General features: G+C 44.5%; 1 protein-coding gene across 9 annotated transcripts in view; it reads left to right on the top strand.

Annotated features, from left to right (window-relative positions):
* The window catches only part of Cfap54 (cilia and flagella associated protein 54), a 286,409-nt gene that overhangs the window by 47,778 nt on the left and 217,606 nt on the right, over positions 1–21,025 (top strand). For all 9 annotated transcript variants that reach the window (XR_005486835.2, XM_039080085.2, XM_039080086.2 and 6 more), the window contains 6 exons: positions 1,105–1,181; positions 7,887–8,015; positions 8,357–8,483; positions 10,803–10,889; positions 10,992–11,113; positions 20,367–20,543. Coding sequence is in view for 8 of the 9 variants with exons in the window: in XM_039080085.2 (XP_038936013.1) it covers positions 1,105–1,181; positions 7,887–8,015; positions 8,357–8,483; positions 10,803–10,889; positions 10,992–11,113; positions 20,367–20,543 (719 nt within the window). In the remaining variant the exon portion in view is untranslated. The remainder of the gene's footprint in view (positions 1–1,104; positions 1,182–7,886; positions 8,016–8,356; positions 8,484–10,802; positions 10,890–10,991; positions 11,114–20,366; positions 20,544–21,025) is intronic.

The following is a 21,025-nucleotide window of genomic DNA, read 5'->3' as shown; positions in this document are numbered from 1 at the left end:
GTGCTGGGATTGCAAACCTGTGCCACCATGCCTGGTTCACACCCCTGCCTTTCTGTGTCCTGTGACTTCCTTTCTCAAGCTCCTTGACTTATCTTTGCTCTTTTATTTCGTCTTAGCTTGTGAGTCCAAAAAATATTGTCTAGCTTTGCTGCAGCTGAAAGACGGTTTCTACATTACTTGTTACAGGGAGCAAAACCCCCAAATGATGGAGCCTCTAAAGTCTATTTCTTATTCAATTATATTGTGTCGTTCACTAGTTACTTTTGGAAGACTAGTTGTCTTACACTATTCCTTCATTACCAGGCTTAACAGGACATAACACTTTTATCTTTTGTTACGATGTTGCCATCAATATTGGAGTTTATTTATGAATTAAGTAATGTGGCTTAGTAGGAATTAATCAAGTATTTTAAAATACGATATGTAGTGTTGCCTTACAAATACTTATCACTTGTATTCCTCTAGTTCTTTGGCATCCGTCTTAGTCCACAGGCTCTGTCATTTTTTCAAATGGTCTTTATACAAGAACACAGGCTGGAAAGGTGGCTCAGCGGTTAAGAGCACTGGCTCCTCTTCCAGAGGTCCTGAGTTCAATTCCCAGCAGCCACGTGGTGGCTCACAGCCATCTAATGAGATCTGATGCCCTCTTCTGGTGTGTCTGAAGACAGTGACAGTATACTCACATAAACTAAATTAATAATTATTTTAAAAAAATACTGCCTTAAACAGAATACAGAGGGATGAGCAATTTCTGACCTGATACCGTATTGTTAAGAAACAAAATTCTTGTGTTTTTTAAAAAAAGATTATTTTATATAAATAAAACTTTAAGTACACAAAAGAAACATTTTGATATTTTGCCAAATTCTGGTTGTGAGTAGTATCTAAGATCAATAAGTAATTTAAAAGATAATTTAGCTCACTATCTTAATGTCTGGATTTACTCCTGAATTTCCATTTTGTCTTCCCCTTTGTCCTTCTGGATTTCCCTTTGTTTTGGTTCTTCTTCTTCTTCCTCCTCCTCTTCCTCCTCCTCCTCTTCTTCTGTCTTGATCTCTTTTCCTCCTCATCTTTTTCTTTTTCCTTACTTCATTTCTTTTTCAGATTTGTCTGCAAAGAAAGGACCCGACGAGTTGCCTGGGACTTCAAAAGGGGTCCCGGAAAGCCTTCCAATATTAAAGGTACTGCTATCTGTTATAGAAAGCATGGTTAAAAACATGAATTCTTATTTTCAATATCAAATTTGTAAATGTAATAGTGGTTCATTGTAGAATGTCTCTTGAGTGTTGAAGCTTTAAGAATTTCTGTTTCTGGGTGTGTTGGTCACTACAGAGTGTTCCCAGTTCTAAAGGAAAGTGTGACATAGCTACTTAGACAGTCTTGATGTGGTGTGTGTGTGTGTGTATACACATGACTACAATGCCTGCAGAAGCCAGAAGACCATGTTAGATCTCCCAGAACTAGAAGTTTGCAGTTCTGAGTCACTAGAGGAGGAAGGTACTGGGTATTGAGAGCAGTGTGTGTGCTTAACCACTGAGCCATCTCTCCAGCTTTGCTGCTGGTTTGAATGGGTCTGGAGTCACAGGTGTAAAGAATGGGGGTGCTCCACTCAGAATGTGCCTCTGGTAGGATGAATGAATGAGCTCTTACCTGACTGAAATGCACCAAGGCCGCTGGCTCTCGGGGAGCGTGCTCAGTAAGCTTTATCTTGAAGGTGGGGAGCCACATGACTGGTATTATGTGGTTTTCTTACAGTATTTGAATCACTTCTGCACATGAACACGACTGTCTTGATCTTAATAGAGAGCAGCCTCACACATTCAGCCAATGTTCATCTGTTTATCGGTGCCCCCAGAACTGCGTGTGTAGTCCGTCCTCTGTGATTCTGGTCCTGTGCGTTGCAAGCAGACATCACGGCAAACAGCCATAGATGATTTTAGATTAAACACAATAGGTTCCTTTGCCAGGGACGTCCCAGGGGACACTTTGCCTATACGTTGTGTGTTTTTTCTTCCCTAACGAGGTGTAGAGTACCACGAGTCTTATTATTTGAGAACAAAACTCCTCTTATTCAACCGTAGAGCATTTTCCCAAGGCTCCCATGTTTCATGGATGACTTTAGAATGTTTTCCTAGAGAGGAGCAAGTGACTATTTGTTTTGATCTAATTGATAAACTGTAGACTAAGTTGTGAAAATTGCATTGACATGGGGGCTGGGATTAACAATCAACAAAAATGTGCAGCTTTACCGTATTGATATCCCTGGGCCTCTTTTTGTGCTTCTCATATTTTTAACATGCAGCATTCTGTCCTTTTTGTAATATTATTTTTGGCAGCACTTTTGCCCCCTCAGTTGCTACTCCTCACTGCCGTCTCTTTTGGAATCTCTGAAGAATCTTAAAAGGAAACATACAAAACCGAGTATTTCTGGGTAGTTTCCCTTAGCATCCCTGATGGCTTAGCTCTGGGACCCTCACAGGTAATAACATCAATGGGTATGTCTCCTCTTGTGTAAGGCAGTACAGTGCCTATATAGAACCTGGGCATGCCCTGCTGTATACTTTACAGTCTCTAGATTACTTTTTAATACTGAGCACATTGTGTTATCTCTATAGTATACTGTATTGTTTAGGAAATAATGACAAGAACATGTCAGTACATGCTCAGGACAGATTCAGTGTTTTCCTGAAATTGTGTGTGTGTGTGTGTGTGTGTGTGTGTGTGTGTGTGTGTACATAAACATATGCACCATGGAGCATATGTAGAGGTTGGAGGACATCTTACGGGGGTTGGTTCTCTTGCTCCACGGTATGGGTTGTGGGGATTGAACTCAGGTTGTCAGGCTTGGCTGTAAGTATCTTTACCCACTGAGCCATCTCACCAGCCCTACTGGTACTCATTTAAAAGAAAAATTTCCTCTTTCTGCCAAACTAGGTATAATAGGTAAAGTCTATTTATTGGCACCAGATAAATGGTTGTTGTGTTTCCCTTCTCCAGTGAACATTTATTTCCTGATTACAAGGTCCAGGGGTGTACATTTGAGTCCTTCATTTGTAGTAGTGTTCTGCAGAGAGAGCTAGATTTGCAAGATCTTACACTGGGTACGGAAATCGGTCTGCCTGAGAGGCAGAGGAGGCATACTTGTCCAATGGAGGTTTGTCTGGGGCTACCTTTCAGTGATTACACAATGTGCAGCTTCCCATTTCTCACTCCAAACAGTCAGTCATCATTCCAACTTTTAAAGACATTAGAGTGTGGGAATCACAGGTTTAGTGGGTTAGCTCTTATTCTCCATGGTGTGATGGGGAAGGCACAGGAACCCCAGTGCAAGTTATAAAGGGGCTATGTTTTCTGGCTTGAAATTTTCCATCAAGTCACTCAATAAATTGGGTTTCTGAGGTGACAGGTCTCTCACAACAAGGAATCTAAAGGCCATCGATGAGCTATTGCTGCTGTTACTGGAGTTAGAAAAATGTGTCCTTGCTCCAAGTGGTTTACTACAAGCAGTTACACTGTAGTGCACATAATCTGCTAGGCCACGGTGGAATGTGGTGGCTGGTGTACAGGCAACCCACTGGCCCACCCAGAGCCCAGAGCCTAGCATTTGTTTTTGACAGACTCATAGTCTTGACAAGGATGTTGACTGTTCACCTGAACGTAAATGAATTATTCGGTCTGTTTAAGCATCTTTACGTATGAAATTATAACTGTACCTGTTCTGCTGGGTTGTTATACCATTTAATTGACATATTAGTGACACTCTGGAAGCCAGTGCCTTGCACTTGTTAGGTTTTTGCTTGTTTGTTTGTTTTAGGTGTTTGTGTTGTTTGAATCTAAGCTTAGGTCTGAGATTAATGTGCTCACTTAACAATCTCTTTTTTTTTTCACTGAAAAATCTCTAGATGTGAAAAATAGTATTTCTTGCATACATGCAAAGTGCTATGTGAAATATAATGTGTACCATGGCTATGGCATGATTTAAAACAATTTCAAACTTACGCCGAACATGTAGCATCTATTGAACAAGTATGCTATAAAAATGGACACTAATATAAACTAATAAAATACAATTAAAGGTAACTATAAATAGATGAGTATAGTTGGTCTTTGTTTCTCTCTGAATTCTTCTTTTCCCTACCCTTTATCAACTCAGTTTCACCCCTATCATTAGATAGGAGAGAAAGGAGAGGAGAGAAGAGAAGAGGAGAGGGGAGGGGAGGGGAGGGGTGGGGAGGGGAGGGGTGGGGGAGAGAGAGAGAGAGAGAGAGAGAGAGAGAGAGAGAGAGAGAGAGATCCTTGAATCTATTTTTTCCTTAGGTTTCTTCTTTGAGCAGGACTACAAACAAACCACTACCAACTCCCCTAAATGACCAGTGACCACCAACCCCCACCTCTCTGGGCCATAGCATTTATATACCCTCTGAAAAGTTCCCAGAATTCTAAACATCACACCAGGGCAGAAACTATCTGCAGCTGGCAAAACCACGCCTCTTCTAGAGCACGAGACAAATCACAGTCAGCTGCTGCTGAGGACGGTCTGAAGCAGCCCCACAGCCCACACCTGGGATCAAAATGAAAACACATTCTTGTAATATGTCTGTGTTTGTTTTTAAAGACACCAAAATTTGAGAATTGTCCCTATAGATGATCTTTAAATTTAGGGTTGGCTGTGATGGTGACAATGATCATGGCGAAGACGATGAGAGAATGTGGCTATGCGTGGAGTCTTTGAAAGGTTTTGTTGTCAAAAAGGTATCCCCAGGGCTGGGGCAATCAATTGCTCAGTCAGTACAGTACTTAATGAACAAGGGTGAGAACCTGAATCCCAGGACGTGTGTAAGAAGCCAGGTGTGAGGGCTCAGTGCTTGCAATCCTACAGAGGGGTAGAAACAAGGCAGACTGCTGGAGTTCGCTGGTAAGCTAACTGATCCTACTTGAGAGATTCTAACTCGGGAAAGAAGGCAGATGGCCCTGGAGTAATGGCAGCTGATGTCATCCTCTTGCATTCATGCGTGCAACTGCACACGCCTGCACATGCACACACAGATCCTCTGTGACCTCTGTTTTTGGCTGAACGACAACCTAGATGACATAAGCATCTTTTTGGAAGACACGTAGACAGACATCTTGGACAGAGTTTAGCCAATATCCTCAAGCCCATTGCAAAGCTCACAAGAAACTAAGGAAAACTCTAGAGGCCAAAACAGAAATGGGAAGTGAAAACCAGAATAATGGACATGCTTCTGGGTGCTGTAGTGGGTTGCTGGGCATAGTTACAAGCAAACATGGATTAAAAAAACAAAAACAAAACAAAGCAAAAAATAGCTATCTCGGGGGAAAAACTTCATCTCATGAAAGATAGAGTTGGTGTTGAGCCTCCCCGTAAAGTTAGGGCCTACAAAAGATTACAGCCTAGAAAAATATACTATAAACGTATACTAGAAAAAAATCAAATGGATTTTATAGGGAGACATCTCATTTTCAGCCCTGAGGGGAGGAGCGAATGGGAAAAAGTCTATTACTCCATGAATTTCAGCCTTGGCTGTGTCCTCCAGTGGTGTAGTTATTTGGATGTGTGACTCGGGTGGTTGGAAACCTCCCCAAGCCCATGACTTTGCTGGGAATGGATATGCTGAATAGTTGTGTGTGATCAAACTGAGTATATTCCAGGAAAGTGAGGCTCACTCAACATTAGCACTCCATAGTGCAGTATAATAAATTCCCACACTAAAGAGTAAAGAAAAACATGAGGCCACATCAAACCACAGTGAGATGCAAATGAAACATTTGACAAAATCCACAGCCAGCCTACCTAACCATAACTTTTCACAGCTGGAAATAGAAGGTCTCTGACTTGATAAAGTGTCCAGAGACTACCCAATTAATGGCGTAGCTATGGTGCCAGACTAAAAACTGTCCCTTTATCTGGACAGAATAAGGGTATCCACCATCTTTCTATTCATTAGAAAGTATTTTAGAAGTTTTAGATAGATGAAGACCGAACCAGGGAAAAAAAAAGTCATAAGTGACCAGGAAGTGACAATTTGGTCTCATGGACAGACACAACCCATTGCAGGGTATTTAGTTATAGCAGTCCATCAGCAGATGCATGAATAGTAGGGACATGCTCCTCAGAATGACACCTTTCATTCTACATAAATACAGTTGGCTGGGCAGCCCTATGCTTCCCCTCTGCAGGCACCTTTGGATTACAAGGGACTCCTGGAACCATATTTGCAGCAATGCATTTCCATATGGTCCCGGGTGGCTGGTTTCCTAACGAGGAGCGCTTGATTGGCTTTGTAACGAGAAGTTCACAATCTGCTGTGGCAGAAGGAAATGAGAATTTACCAGCCATATTGAGCAAGCTCTTGCAATCCACTCCCTGCAGTCACTGAAGCAGGCTTTGAGGTTGTCTCTGACTGCCTCCCAGGTTTCAGGGTCACAGAGACTTCTGAGGAAGCTCTCAAGACTAGCAGGGAGCTAACTTCTCACTAGCAGCTTTCTTCCTTCTTTCCTTCCTTCCTTCCTTTTTTTTTTTTTTTTTTACTTAATCACTTTACCTCCGGCTCACTGCTCCCTTCCCAGTCACCCCCTCACACAATCCTTCCCCCTCTCCCTTCCCCCTTTCCTCTGAGCAGGTGGAAGCCCCTCCCCCACATCCCCTTACCATGGCACTTCAAGTCTAGGTGCCGCTTCTTCCAGTGAGGCCAGGCAAGGCAGTCCAGCTAGAAGACCATACCCCATGTACAGGCAACAGTTTTTGCGATAGCCTCTGTCCAGTTGTTCAGGGCCCATATGAAGACCAAACTGTACGTACATCTGCTACATATGTATGGGGAGGCCTAGGTCATGCCTGTGTATGTTCTTTGGTTGGTGGTTCAGATTCTGAGAGTCCCGAGGGTCCAGGTTAGTTGACTCTGTTGGTCTATGAGTTTCCTATCCCCTTCCTCCTGCAATCCTTCCTCCTATTCTTCCATAAGAGTCCCCAAGCTCCATCTGCACTTTGGCTGTGGGTGTCCACATTTGTCTGAGTCAGCTGCTGGGTGGAGCTTCTGTGCGCAAGTCAGTCCCCATAGGACTAGAGGCTTTCTTGGCCCCAGCTTCCCCAGGGTTTCCAAGAGCTGCTGACACCCGTGATCCTGTGCTTTCAGCCTCTCTCTGCTTGGGGTACTTAGAGCTCCTGTGACGTAACTACACGGAGCCACTAGGGTACAAGCATCAGCCCGAGCCTGTGGCTTGAGGGAAGAAAGCAGGCAGATTTTATGATGGAGAAATTAAAAAGCATTTAAAAATTAAAAATATTGGTCAAGGCACATGTATGGTGAGGGTGGCAATCGGACAAACACCAATTTAGGTGACACAAATGAAAGGCAAAAAAAAAAAAAAAAAAAAAAGCTTCCGGGAAGTGGTGCCTTGTTGGGCTTTTGCTTTTTTGCCACTCGATGTGTAAAAGATTCTGAGAAGAGCTTGTGAACAGGGCTGGATCATTCTATACTAGTCTCCCTATGAGGAAAACCATTCCATGTTGGTTTTTGTAGACTCCAAGTCTAAATTTCCAGCCCTGAGGTCCTGCGATAAAAAACATTTTAAAAAGCAGCAAGTTTTCAACTTAAGTGTGTGTGAGAGAGAATAGACAGAGTTGTATGAGCCTCATACTTACATTTTCCCTGTAGGTTTGGTACAGTTAGAATTTAGACAATGAACAGAACTGGAACATATGTTGGTGAAAGTTTGCTTTTGGAAAATGGCGAGCTCTAGTATTTTCATCTTCATCGAAAGTACTCAGTCTTTAGTTGAAGCTAAGCATATTTAATAAGATACGGTGACGCCGAACAGTTAAAAAGAGTTTCGGTTTGCCCTTTTTGTTTGCAAAATCGTTTTAGCGAACACCCGTGGAACAGCTGTTTTATGCGTATGAACTCCTTGATAGAACAATCGCTGGCATGAACTGGAATTGCATGTTAACTACCTTGTCAGACGGATCATCCGTAATCGACCATTGCTACGTCAAGGTAAGGGTGGACTTAATCTCATATCAGATTGGTGGTTTCCTTAAGGAACCACCTTAAGGAAAAGAGGTGGCTTTGCAGAGAGGTTATAAAAGACTCGTGGTTTGTGGGAACTTCCTTCTCATAGGCCAGAAACAGCTCTTCCCAGAAGAGACCAAGGAGAAATGTCTTTGAGTGTAGAGGGCACAGGTCAGACAAGCCAACGGCTCAGGGCTAGAAGTGAGAAGCATTGAATGACCGTGTGTAAGACAGAACTTGAAAGGTAACAAGGCATAGCTATTTTTTAGGCTGTTTTGATAGTCATTTCCCTTTTTAATTTCTTTTCCAACTCTCTTGGGCTGAAGGACTCTCATGATGTAGATGGAGACACCTATAAGCCGATCGCATCGAACAGCTACACAATGGACCTGCACCTTGAACTAATTCAAGCTCAGCACCGCATAGCTGTTGTGCTCCTGGACCAACTGGATGGTAGGGGCCGCCCACAATTAAGCCAAAATCTAAGGCTAGAGTTGATTGAGTCTTGTAATCGTGTATTTGCAGCCTGCTTTCCAAAAGAGTTTTATTATTTCATTTGGTTCTCCTCGGATTAATATCAACAGATACTCTGATTTATCAGTTAATAGTTTGCATAGCAGGTCAGTAGATTTCTAAGAAAGTATAATTTTTTTTTGTTTGCTAATAGTAAGTTATTGGTGCTTTGTTAGTTCAGTAGACTAAGCATTGATTTAGTGCCTATCGAGATCCTTTGTTTTTACCCTTTTATGTTCTATCCTTTTACATTTATATGGCTTTCAAAGCCATCTGGGTTGCGTGCTAGCGATGCACACCTTTAATCCCAGCACTCAGGAGGCAGAGGCACGTGGATCTTTGAGTTCCAAGTCCAGCCTGGTCTACAGAGTGAGTGACAGCCAGAGTGACACAGAGAAAAATCTGTCTTGAGAAAACAAATACCAACCAAATAACTGAAAAAAAAAAAAAACAAAAACAAAAAAACAAAAACAAAAAAAAAGAAAAAGGAAAAGGAAAAGAAAAAGAAAACACAACACAACACAACACAAAACAACAACAACAACAAAAAAAACCCAACCCAAACCAAAAAACAAAAAGACTGGTAGCCTGCCTGTTCCAGGAACAAGCTTACGGAGACTCACTAGCCACAGTCAACATTTGGTGTTGAAAAGATGTGGCTGAGAAATGCATCTTAAAGTTCAATAGAAGGATGGCGTCTGCTTTCCTTCAAGAATACTCATGACTCCCTATATCATCCTTCATAGAAGAAAAGGGCTTTGTTTGCTCCGGGGTTACCATTTAATGGTTTCCTCTGTAACTGTTGCTTGTTAGGGCTTTGAAGGCCAAATGATCTCTCACGGGGGGGGGGGGGGGGGCACACAGGTATTGATGGGAGGCCTGGGCTCGATTTTCAATGGAGCTCATTAAGGGTCTGTACAGGAGCTCCGAGTCTCCTTGGCGTTTCTGCTTTATTGATCTTCCATCCTGACCCAGATGACCGTTTCATCCCTTCAGTCTTCCTTCGCTCAAGTGTGTTGCCGCCAGGTTCATGCTCCAGAAGCGCCATTTGTACCTTTCTTAGTCAAGAACTTCGCAGTGGCTGCCCACCGTTGGCCCTGGCTTTACCTTGCAGTCACCCATATCTGCACTGAAAACTTCCTGTAACTCTTACCCTTCAGTAGAATCTGGTTCTGTCTTTCCATCAGTTTCTACCATTTAACACTCATTAGCACCAATGACGAAAGTCGACAAGAGGGATGTGTTGTGAGGTTCTTTTAGGAAATCCCATGTCTTAATTACTGTTCTATTGCTGGGAAGAGACTGTGACCAAGGAAACACAAAAGAAAGCATTTAATTGGGGGTTTCCTTACAGTTTTGGAGGTTGATTCCATGACCACTGTGGCAGGCATGGCCCTGAGCAGTAGCTGAAGGCTACATCCTGATCCAAAAGTTGGACACAAAGAGCTTGGGCCTGGCATGGGATATTGAAACCTCAAAGTCCACCCCTAGTGACGCAACTCCTTCCATAATACCGCCACACTTACTGATCTGTCCCCAAATAGTTCTATCAACTGTGGACCGAATATTCAAATACATGAGTCTTTGGGGGGTCATTCCCATTCAAACAACCACACCTTGTAAACCTTGCAGGTCAGAAATAAAATGGTGCCAGGTGTCTTGTGGACCAGACCTAAGAAGTGAGAACTCGCACTATCCTTTCCATCTCTTGAGCCAGTAACACTCATTCTATTGGGCCACTATGCCAATCAACCCCATCTGTATACAAACTGTTACTATGGCACTCATTTCCCAGGGACCCTGGGGACACAGTTCCTCTAGAAAGGGCCAGGGACAGTTTGGTATCAGAATTTGCTGTTTTATGTAAGAAGAAGGCAAGGTAGGCAAGAGTTTACCCGCAAGACGATTTTATTGAAGATGAAACTGAAAATCAAATATTTTTATAATTTAGAAATTCCATGCCCATATGCACATCACCGGAAAAGAAAAGAAGGGGATGATAATAAATCTCTAATCTGCTGGGGGAGGGTGGTCCATGCCTGTAAGTCCCAGCACGGGGGAAATTAGAGGCTACATACCAAGCTCAAGACCAGCCTGATCCAAACAGGGGGAGCCTGTCTCAACCAAAAATAAACCAAGGTCTGTGCTTACAAGGTCATGGTAGAACACGTGCCTGGTGTGCCCAAGGTCATCATCAGTTTGTCCCCCAGCGTGACAAAAATGAAGCTTCCTGCTTGGTTCATAATAGGTGTTGTTCAGCTTTGCAGATTCCAACTGTTAGCTCGAACTCTTCTGCCAAGGGCTGGGAAAAATTCAAGAAGGCCAGAAGCACCGAGTGTTTCTCAGGTAGGCGATTAGCGTTGGGATGCCTTGGATTTCCATGTTAAATTTGTGGATGACGATTAGCTGTATCCTGACCTTTTAGTAAACGTTTGTCTGCCCTTACAGAGTTAACTGTGATGAAGAAAATAAAGAAGAACACGCTGTCTAAAGCCATCTACCTGATGCAGAAGGCCCTTTTACTGTTCGAGAAGGACACAGCGTGTGAGACTTCATGGAACTTGTTGACGGTAACATATCTTTTCTTCTTGATTTGTTTCCCTGGCATCCCATCCAGCTTCCTATGCCTCAAGTCCTGAACTGTTTTGAAATGAGTGTTTTTGTCTCTAGAGACAGCTGACTTGGGAAGCCAACTAAAATGGGGAGGAGTCAAAATAAGGGAAGTTAAAATTGGAATGACCCTGGTCAACCTAGTACTGTGTTTGCATTAAACTTAGAATGCAGACCACCTATTGGTTAAAGGTACTTTCTCTTCAGATGCTGGTAATGTATGGAGCAATCTCCTTGTCCATATCTTTGAAAACTTTGTGTTGGGGATGGAACCCAGGGCCTCCAGTGTGCTAGGCGCCCATTCAACCACTCAGCTACCTCTCTAGCTGCTGTGGCTGCCTTTAACATGTTGTCATGCTGGCAGTTACTTTGCCTTTTCGCTGATTCCTAGACTGAGGCTTTCAGTAGAACTTGATGGCAATGGGATTGAGGTCTTCATATTTGCCCTGCGTGTGACCCATAAAAGTTGAGTTGCCTTGTCTGTGTTTGTCAGCTTCCCAGTGCTTCGAGAAAAGGTGTACAGATACGCATCCTAAAAGGAGTCAATGTTTATTTGCCTCACAGATTAGGGATTCCAGTCCCCCCCGGTCACTTAGTCCCTTTGCTTTTGGGTCTCTGGTGATACAGGAGATATGGTGAAAGTATCTGCTCTCAGGGAACCCATTCACTCCATGGAGCTAGGATGTGGAGAGGTGGGATCTCAGCCTCCCCTTTAAAAGCACGCCCCTGGAGCATCACATCCCACTAGGTCCCACAGATTAAAGCCCTACTGCCTTTCAGTGCCGAGGCCGTTGACCTAACACAAGGAACTTTGGGAGATATTTCCTATCCTGATAGAGTGAATATTACATTAAAACACAAAGCAGTGCTACAAGTAACTTGGCTAATAAGACAAGGATAGACTAGATCCTAACCCAGGTCAGTCACAAGGGGTTAAGGATAGAACACATATATGTAGCAGGTGAGCGTGTTAAGGAGGACAGAACACACATATGTAGTATGTGAGTGCATTAAGGATCAACAGACAGAACCAAGAGAGAAATGGAAGAGAGAAGAGAATGCTCCAGGATAGGGAAGGGAAGGAGAAAGAAAGAATAGAGGAGGGGTGGGCTGCAAGGTAGGTATGTTGTCCTTTGAGGAAGAAGCTCGTTGGTGTGGAAGGAGGGGGTAAGTTGATGCTGTCTTGCCTCAATAATTTGATAAAACAGGAAGCAAGGGTTTCCACCAGCAGGAGAGCGGGGAATAGTTGGGATGAAAAGGGGAAGAGAAGAGGAATTGGGACTAGGGAACCTGATGATAGGCGTGACTCTCCCCGAGGTTGGGGACTGTGGATCTTTAGAAGATCCTTCTTCATGGTGAGACCTGTTTAGTACCAGTGACAGCAGAATATTTGTCACAATGAAGATCGGGATCATTAATCTTTTTGAATGACTGATGTGGTTAGATCACAGACTTCCTAGCTGCCCCAGTATCTCAGACATCAGGCCAGGCCACTAGCTGCCAACAGGCCCTTGCCATGGAAGTTAGAGCACACAGATTGGGCTGTCGGGGCTTCTTGGTGTTTAGGCTTCTGTGGATTAAATCCCAATCAGGTGGTGTGGAATTTTATGCCGCCCTCTGAAAATATATGGAAATCACATCTCTTGTTTGCTCAGGGGACTTCTTTCTTTTCTTTTTCTTCTTTTTTCTTTTTTGTCTTATTCTGACTATTTTATTGCATTTTCTTTTCTTTTTTATTTTCTTTTTATTTCCCTTTTTTTTTTTTTATTAACTTGAGTATTTCTTATATACATTACGAGTGTTATTCCCTTTCCTGGTTTCCGGGCAAACATCCCCCTCCCACCTCCCCTTCTTTATGAGCATTCCCCTCCCCATCCTCCCCCCCTTGCCGCCCTCCCCCCAACAATCTAGTTCACTGGGGGTTCAGTCTTAAAGAAGGCTTCTTCTTTTCTTTAAGCTCCTTTATCATGTTGTACATAACAGCTGTTTTCTTTCTGTTCTCCCACTTTAAGCTATCTCTCGTAATGGCGTTCCTCTCCAGGTTTATAAAGGAAAGGTCCTCTCTCCCTTTAAGGATCCACCATGTTGTCTCTAGAATGATATACTGTCCCAGGTTAATATCTAATACCTCAGGGCCTATTCTTAGCTTCCCATTTCACCCGTGGTTGCGGGGCTTTCTCACCTAAGAAAGCTTATCATGAAGACTGATCATGAAGTCAGCTCTTTCCTGAACCTGCAGCTCTCTGTCTCTTTGTTATTACAGGTAAGAACTTAATGTTTTTCTGTATGAAAAAAAAAGTTCAGATTGAATAGAGAAGGGAATAAGTCATCAAGGTGAAGACTTCATTGTTAGAGAAAAACCATAAAAGCCTGTCAGAGACCAGAAATTCAGTGTCTGAGAAAGCTGGAGGGATGCACTTGAGGTTAGCAAGTAGGATTCTGGAAACTTGGACGTGGACTAAGGCTGAACACTTGAAGGACGCTGAATAGCCATCGATGAGGGGGACTGTGGAGAGAAAGAACACTCCATCTGGACGGACAGGATGTGTGTAGAGCCCAAGGATCCAGGAGCTGCTGTTGAGCCTGGTCCTTTTGCGTGTCACTCATGCCGAGGGGTGTGGATGAGACGGGGAAGGATGGGCTTTGGTGGAAGGATGGGAATGCACGAGAGCTCTCGCACAGCGGGCTTTGGACAGATGCCATCATTGTCCAAAGTGGGCGAGTCCGTCCCATCAGGGTTTGGGAAGAACTTTTGGATTTCCAGCATTTGAGTTGGGGATGGGGATTGGTGGCAGAATTTGGTGAGTTTAGACCTGTTTTCTCAGCAGATGCTTTGTGACTGCCAGCCTGCTTAGAGGACATTGGCACTCTGGTCCCTATTTCTATGGAGAATAAAACATAGTTTCTTTAAAAAATGTTGCTCTCAGGACCAATCCCACATGTGTGTGGAGCCCGGGGAGAAGGAAACCTTTACAGTTTTCTTTCTACTTCCAGAACACGCCATTTCCTTGTTATTTGTCTCCTTCCCACCCAGGTTTGGGAGGAAGATGGTGGAGAAGCAAGGATAAGTTTCCAGGTCTTTCTATCTCCTGGGACTGTTTGAACTCTGGAAAATTTATAAGTGTAATGTTCTCATAAGATATCTCCACGAGAGAGAGGCATTTAGAGGCTCTGCTCTTTATGAGGGATACTCAACAAGGGGTTTCTGCCAGCTGGGAGCCTGCTGAATATTTATGTGAGGTCCTGTGTCTTTGGGAGCCACCACTGCTCCTCAGTGGCAGTTCTCATCCAAGGACTGCGGTGCCACGATGGCTCCTCGGGGCACTCTCCTTAACAGCGATGTTACGATTCAAATAATTGTCAAACTTTCTTTCCCTAAAGAAGATAAATAAACTTCTTTCCCTTGGCAATCATTCTCTGCTGAGGAATATCACAAAATATTTTTCCTTATCATGGTCTTGTAATAAAATTGTCCCCAAACCAGTAGTTGATGTGTCACCTGATACCATAAAAAAGGTATGAAAAAGCTTGAGTCTCTGAGGAACGCGTAAATAATTCACACTTTGTTTTGGTTTTTCAGAAGTTTTCTGCCCTTGTGGATCCATATAATCTTATCAAGTGTCTGTGGTTCCAAACCAATTAAAAGCGGACCAATTTGTGGTCACAGACAAAGGACAGACTTTTGATGTTAGCTTTCCAAATGGGATGAAGGCTTTTTGGTTCTCCTTGTTTAGATGAATGTCTTCATCCCGTTCTCCAGCCTTGGCTATTTGGTGGTCTTGATCTGTCTTGGTTTTGTACATTAAGCCACGCCTCTGTTGTAAGGGATGGCACGTAGTACCCCTGCTGGGTGCCTTTCTCCCTTTGAGTTGAACAGCACCCTGTGGCTTATGTTAGACATTTAGTTCACTGAGGCGGCTACCAGATGACCTTTCAGTTTCAGTGTCTTAGCAGATGGCATTTCTCACTGGAAGAGAGCAGAGACGCTCCTAAGTGTTTTCAGGGTAGGTTTTTGATGTTTCTTGCATCCAAATATCACAGGAGGAGGAACTACCTCCTCCTCACTACATATAAAGATGCGAAAGGGGCCTATTGACTGCTCCCTCCTTGGAAGCCGAACCTTCTGTATCGACATGAAAACACTGTAACTTTAGTATACATACCCCGGAAGCAACCCCTTGCTGAGGAAAAGGGGTCTCTCTGTGCTCCACGTAAGGAAATGGAACTTGGCAACCTATCTGCGTGCTGATGAGAAGACTATGACCCTGTTCTGGGAATCCTCAGTGCCACTGATCCACACTTTATTTTCCCAGAAGCTTCCATTGCAAAGAAATCCAACTGTTGCATCTGGGTTTTTTGTAATAACATCTGCTGGAGCCAAAGTAACCCTGCAGCGAGATAAAGGCAACAGTGCCAAGTCCTGGTGTTGGTATCCTGACTCTAAGCAGAGGAGCATTACGGCCTAGTGTGGGACCGTGAAAGGCAGCCCGGTTCCCGTTGAGCTAAGGCTAGAAACCCCAGAGACCCTGAAGGGACGCTGGGAGTTGCATCTATTCCCGGATACTAAGCTCCTGTCACAGGTAGAGGGCTGACCTGTGGTCACATAGGCTCAAGGCAGATCTCCATTATAATGAGGTATCTAAAGACCTGAAGGGCTCAGCCAATAAGCTTCCTTTCTCAGACACTCCTCCTTGTAAAAGGTATTTGATCTCAGGCCTACCCTGAGAAGTGGGGTGTGGTTCTACACATCCACTTTCCCCCTTGACAGCCGTGACAATAAATGCCTTAAAACCACAGATTGTCTCTTTCCTTTGGGATCCACCTTGGGGAGCAGCAGAGAAGACCTTCACCCATACAGCTGCTGTATAATCCCTGTAGAAGACCCCTCTGCGCTCCCAGCCACGACCGAGCCAAACTCAAGCTGACTGCTGTCATCAAGCCAAGGACTCTACCTGAGGGACCAGCTGGAGCTCAACCCCACCCCACCCCGGTCCCCGCCCCCACACACAAGTCCCAGGCCAGACCCAGCCCGTGGGCCCATACTCTGTTCTCAGTTCTGTGGCATCCAGTGGCACCTCGTTGTCCTAGAGCCTGAGAACCAGATGGCCCCCAGCCTCCTCTCAGGCCCGGGGACCCCTAAGCCAGCTCTGGATATTCCTTGCCTCAGACTGTTCTTCCCCACCCCTGGAATGGTGTCCGGTGGCTTCCCCATTGCCCAACGCCCTCCTGGCAATGGCATAGGGTAAACATGGTAATTCCCCTGCATCCTGCCTCCCCAAGTGGCAGAGCAGACGCAGGACCTAGAACCCTACAACCCAGCAGGTTCGTTTTTACTATTGGTACAGAGTGTAGTTGGGCAGTTCCATTTTGGAAGCAGAGCGAAGAAAGAAACCAGAGCCGCTGGAAGCTCTAGTAAGTCCTAGTTTTAATATTTACAGGATCTATGCCTATAACTCTATCCTGTGAACTGAACTGGCACTGAGTTTATTTCTTTTTCTTATTTACGGAATTTCAGTCGACCCCCTCCTATTTGTTTTCGTCGAGGGAAGTGTGAACTGTTTCTTTCTCCCCTCTGAGACCCTCTCAGTTCTTTCCGTCTGTTCTATACTAGTCTTCCTTGTGGAAGAGCGGAGATCTTTCTGATCCTGACCCCCCCCCCCATCTAATGAGGTCATGGTCTGAACCCTGGGTTTCAAGCATTAACAGCAGGTTTTGGCATGGTTACGTGGTAGAGATTTTCCCAAAGGTAAAGTGCAGCGAGCTTTATCTGGTTTGTCTCCCCAAGGCTGTTGGTTTGGCTTAGCTTTGCATTTGGCATAGGAGCATGAAGTGTAGAAGCTGGGGTCCGGTTCTGGTTCTGCTGCCGGGTAGCTCTACGTTGTGTGTTCTTGATGTCCTCTTAAGTCTTGAAATATTCATCTATTAAAGGGAGGTTCTTAGGAAGACTTGACAAAATGGTGCACATACATTTCTTAAAAACAAAACAAAACAAAACTGGGCCTGGAGAGATGGCTGACTTGTTCTTCCAGAGAACCTAGGATGAGCTCCAAGGGCCCTGTGGCACTCACCACTGTGTGTTACTTCACCCCCCTGGGCACGGGGTGGGGGTGGGGTGGGGTGGGGGGCAGGATCCAGCATCCTCGCACAGGCATACATGTAGGCAAAGCGCCAATGCACACAAAACAAAAGCAAACACATCGTAGAAAACCATTCTTAGCTTCTGTTACAGGGTGAACATTCCCCACCTGCTGGCCACTGCTACTGTAATGGCTGTCGCTGTTCCCCTGCCCTTCGCTCGCAGCACCCTGTAGCACTCGGTTAGGGCTGTCCTCTGAGCTTCAGCCGTGTTCATCTTCACGAGACAAGGCGTCATGCCCCACGCCTCCTCTTGATTTATCTCGGAAAGCACGCCGTTTATTCTCAGCCACGGTCCTGGCCGGGTCTCTCTGGGGATGACTTAAGCTACTTCTCATCTCCTTCTGAGGTGCATACCCTCACGCTGGGGACCCAGCCTCACCCCGGGGAGGGTCTCTGAGACGAATAGCGATTGTGGCACTCCATCAGCGCAACTCTGTGATAGTTGTTTACGCGCATCTTAATCATGCCCTCAAGATTGCATTACATCCTCCCATTAGTGTTCCGATGCACCGTGGGTGTCAGGCGCGTGACAAATGGATTTAATGTCAGCCTGTCTTCATAAGCACTGGCAAACTTCTGAAGAGAGGCAGGTCTCATATTCTCTAATGGGAAGTATAGGCATCTGTATTCAAACAGAAATCATTGGGCCTCAGTTCACGCAGCAGACTTCTGCTCAGATGGCCATGGCGAGCATGATTGTAGCCTTGCTGCACCGCCAAGGAGGTCACTTTGCATTGATCATCCTGGCTGACCTTTGTCTTTAGTTGGTGAAAGGGTCATCTCTCCCTTTAGGTTTGATAAGCCCTTCTAATTTCCAAGTGGTGTCATCACAAGACATGTCTGGGAAAGTGAACTAAGAGGGGGAACGGTTGTCCCGATTTTGCAGTTGTGAGACCTTGGTTTGATAAAGCACTGTTCTAGATACCTCTAGAAACACCCTTTCGAAATTGAATACAGCTGCTTTTGTGAAGTTTTGCTTTTGGACCCCCCTACCCCCCATACTATTTCTTCCTGCGTGGTTGAAGATCTTGAACAATCCCCAGATACTTTCTCCTGAATGAACTCTCCTAGCAGCTGCAAGATTAGCCTTACTAAGTTGGGCCTTTATCTTTAACAGGCACTAGAGTCTGCCTTGAGTTCTCTTATAGAACTTATTTAACCCAAATCTAGGACTTTGGTTTTCACACTTTTCTTTCACTACTTTTGGGTGCAAACACTGATGCCTCTGTTAACATGGTCTAAGCTGGGCCTCATAATCTGAGTCAGAAGTCTCCTCTTAAAGTTGGTCAAGGCCCAGTCAGAGCCCTTTCAACACGTCAGTTTAAAGTGTATTGTAGTAAACGCACTTGTCCACCATCATGGCTTGGTGTGACTTTCACTTAGAATACAATGACTGAATCCAAGGGGATAGATAAAGAGCTGTTCCCATCACCAAGGCGCTCAGAACAAGGCTCGGACATTCGGGTCCACAGATAACGTACATCGATACCCACCGAAATGAGATTAGCAAAGATGAGTGGAAAGGGGTGCTGAGAGCCCAGGCTGTCACAGAGATGTCAGTGGAGATGATGTGCCAGTAGGTCTCAGGCCAGCCAAGAAAGAAGCTGTGATGCTTCTGGGAAGGGAGGGATGCACGGAAGTGGATGGTCTTAGAGGTTTAGGGCAAATAGAGAGGTAGGTATAGGGAGATTCAGCCAGAAGATATGTTCACGACTTACAAAAAAAAAAAAAAATCAGGTGAAGTTTGCCCTTCAGGAGATCTTAGAGGATGTTTTCAGAGTCAAAAGTAGAAGCTGATATAAACATCACTCAGTGTCCAGTCTTCTCTTTAGTGAGCTTGAAATCCAGTGAGCTCCAAATGTGAATCTTTCAAACGCTACATCTTCCCCCAACCCCCTCCAAGGAGAAACAACACAGGCTCACTGTAGCAGAATGGGAACGCCTGAGGTTTGGTAAACAGACATTAGTCGTAGGAGATACTCTGTTGCATTTGTCTACAGGGCAGAGCTTCTGAAAAGCAATGGAGGGGTAGCTCTCCATCTCCTTTCTGGCTTCCCGGGAAACTTCTTTAGTGGTTCATTATAAGCACCAAGAATGCTATGTTAATACTTTGTCTATTAACTGAGCTTAGCATTTTAAGGATACTAACATTTTTCCCCTGGTCTATTGGGTTTTTGAAAATTAGTAATAGATGTTTAAGATGCTCAAATACCTTTAAAAATAGTTATGCTTTTTATTTTAGGTGTGTGAGTGTTTGCCTGGATGTAAACACGTGCACCATGTGTATGTCTGGCGCACACAGCGGCTAGAGAGACCATCGGATCTCCTGGAACTGGGGTTTCCAGGAGGTTGTGAGCCAGTACATGGGTGTTGGGAAGACACTTGGGACCTCTGGAAGAATGAACTGCCAAACCCCCCTCTCTACCCTGTTTCAATATCTTACAAAAGTAAAGACAAGTACATTTGGTCTGCTGATGATAGTCGAGACTAAAATATTACTATTATTATTTTAACTAGTGTTATTAGTACTGTTAGGAAGCTTCCAAAGCTCTGCGGATGCAGCTTATCTGACTATAAATCTGGTTCAGCTCTGACGGTTAGGTATCGTCTCTATAGCAGAATCACAGAAGTGACATCTTGATATAAACTCCCAATGACACTCCTTTCACACACCACACGTATCGATAGTCTTACTTCTTGAGAGTCGCATTGCAAGCTGTGTTTAGGGCGGGCTTGTGGCTTATCGCTGCAAATGCAGGAGTCTGTGTTATCGGCTTTCAAAGCACAATAAAGTATAAGGGGAGCTATCCGGTGGATTTAAAGGCAAAAATGTCTCCATTAATAATATATGGCCGTTGCCTTTAGACATATGCGTCTGTTTCCTTCGAAGAGGCTTATTTAGTAGTCTGTTTTTATAGTCCTACAAAAACCGGGCTGTGCTACATATCGACATGTGTACGTATGCCTCTGGGATTCAAGAAATGGTATAGAGAAAGAGAACGTTCACCACAGGAGAGTTCTGCAAATACAGAGGAGCTCCCGAGATATCTTTTCTATTTTCACACTTCGTTACAGGAAGCGTATGCTTTAATTGAGAAGGTCGAAGCAGAACAAAATGCCCTGTATTCCTATCAGAAGTACCTGGAGAGTACAAAAGTAAAGAGGAGCAGGGTCCCTCCCCCACCCATCCTGCTGGCCCGAACTCACTGCTCTGTGACTCTGAAACCTGCACCATTCCTCTCCGATGTTAAGGTAAGGCGCTCTCCTGTGTGCTGGCCCATGCCACGCCTAAGTGCTCTTGTGACTACAATGACCCTTCTTACGATTGTTTCCAAATAATCTTATTTATAAGCACCGAACACCAGAGTGGTATTTCCATGTCTTAGCCACACTTAATTTATTCACGATATTTTCCCTTTATGAGTTGTCTTTTAAAGCTGTGTCAAACACACACTTTGGAAGGAGAAACAAGAGAAAAAAAAAAAAAAACCAACCCAGTTCTCTCTGCATGTCTTTGTCACAATGAGACTGCACTCAAGGTAGAGAGGCTGAGGTAGAAGCAGACACTGAAGGAGGTTACTTCCTCTGAGAGCCAGCACTGGAGACATAGCAGCAGGATATGGAATTTGAAGGTCGCAGGTCTCTGCAGGTCACCGAGGAAACAAGTGACAGTGTAAATGTCTTTCTGCATTTATTAGGACGAGCCTCTTCTCCCATCCCTGAGTCCCGGAACT

The sequence above is a fragment of the Rattus norvegicus genome, chromosome 7 (assembly GCF_036323735.1).
Source record: "Rattus norvegicus strain BN/NHsdMcwi chromosome 7, GRCr8, whole genome shotgun sequence".
Lineage (NCBI taxonomy): Eukaryota > Metazoa > Chordata > Mammalia > Rodentia > Muridae > Rattus > Rattus norvegicus.
Note: the sequence above shows the minus strand (reverse complement) of the source record. Positions and strands in the feature narration are given on the sequence as shown.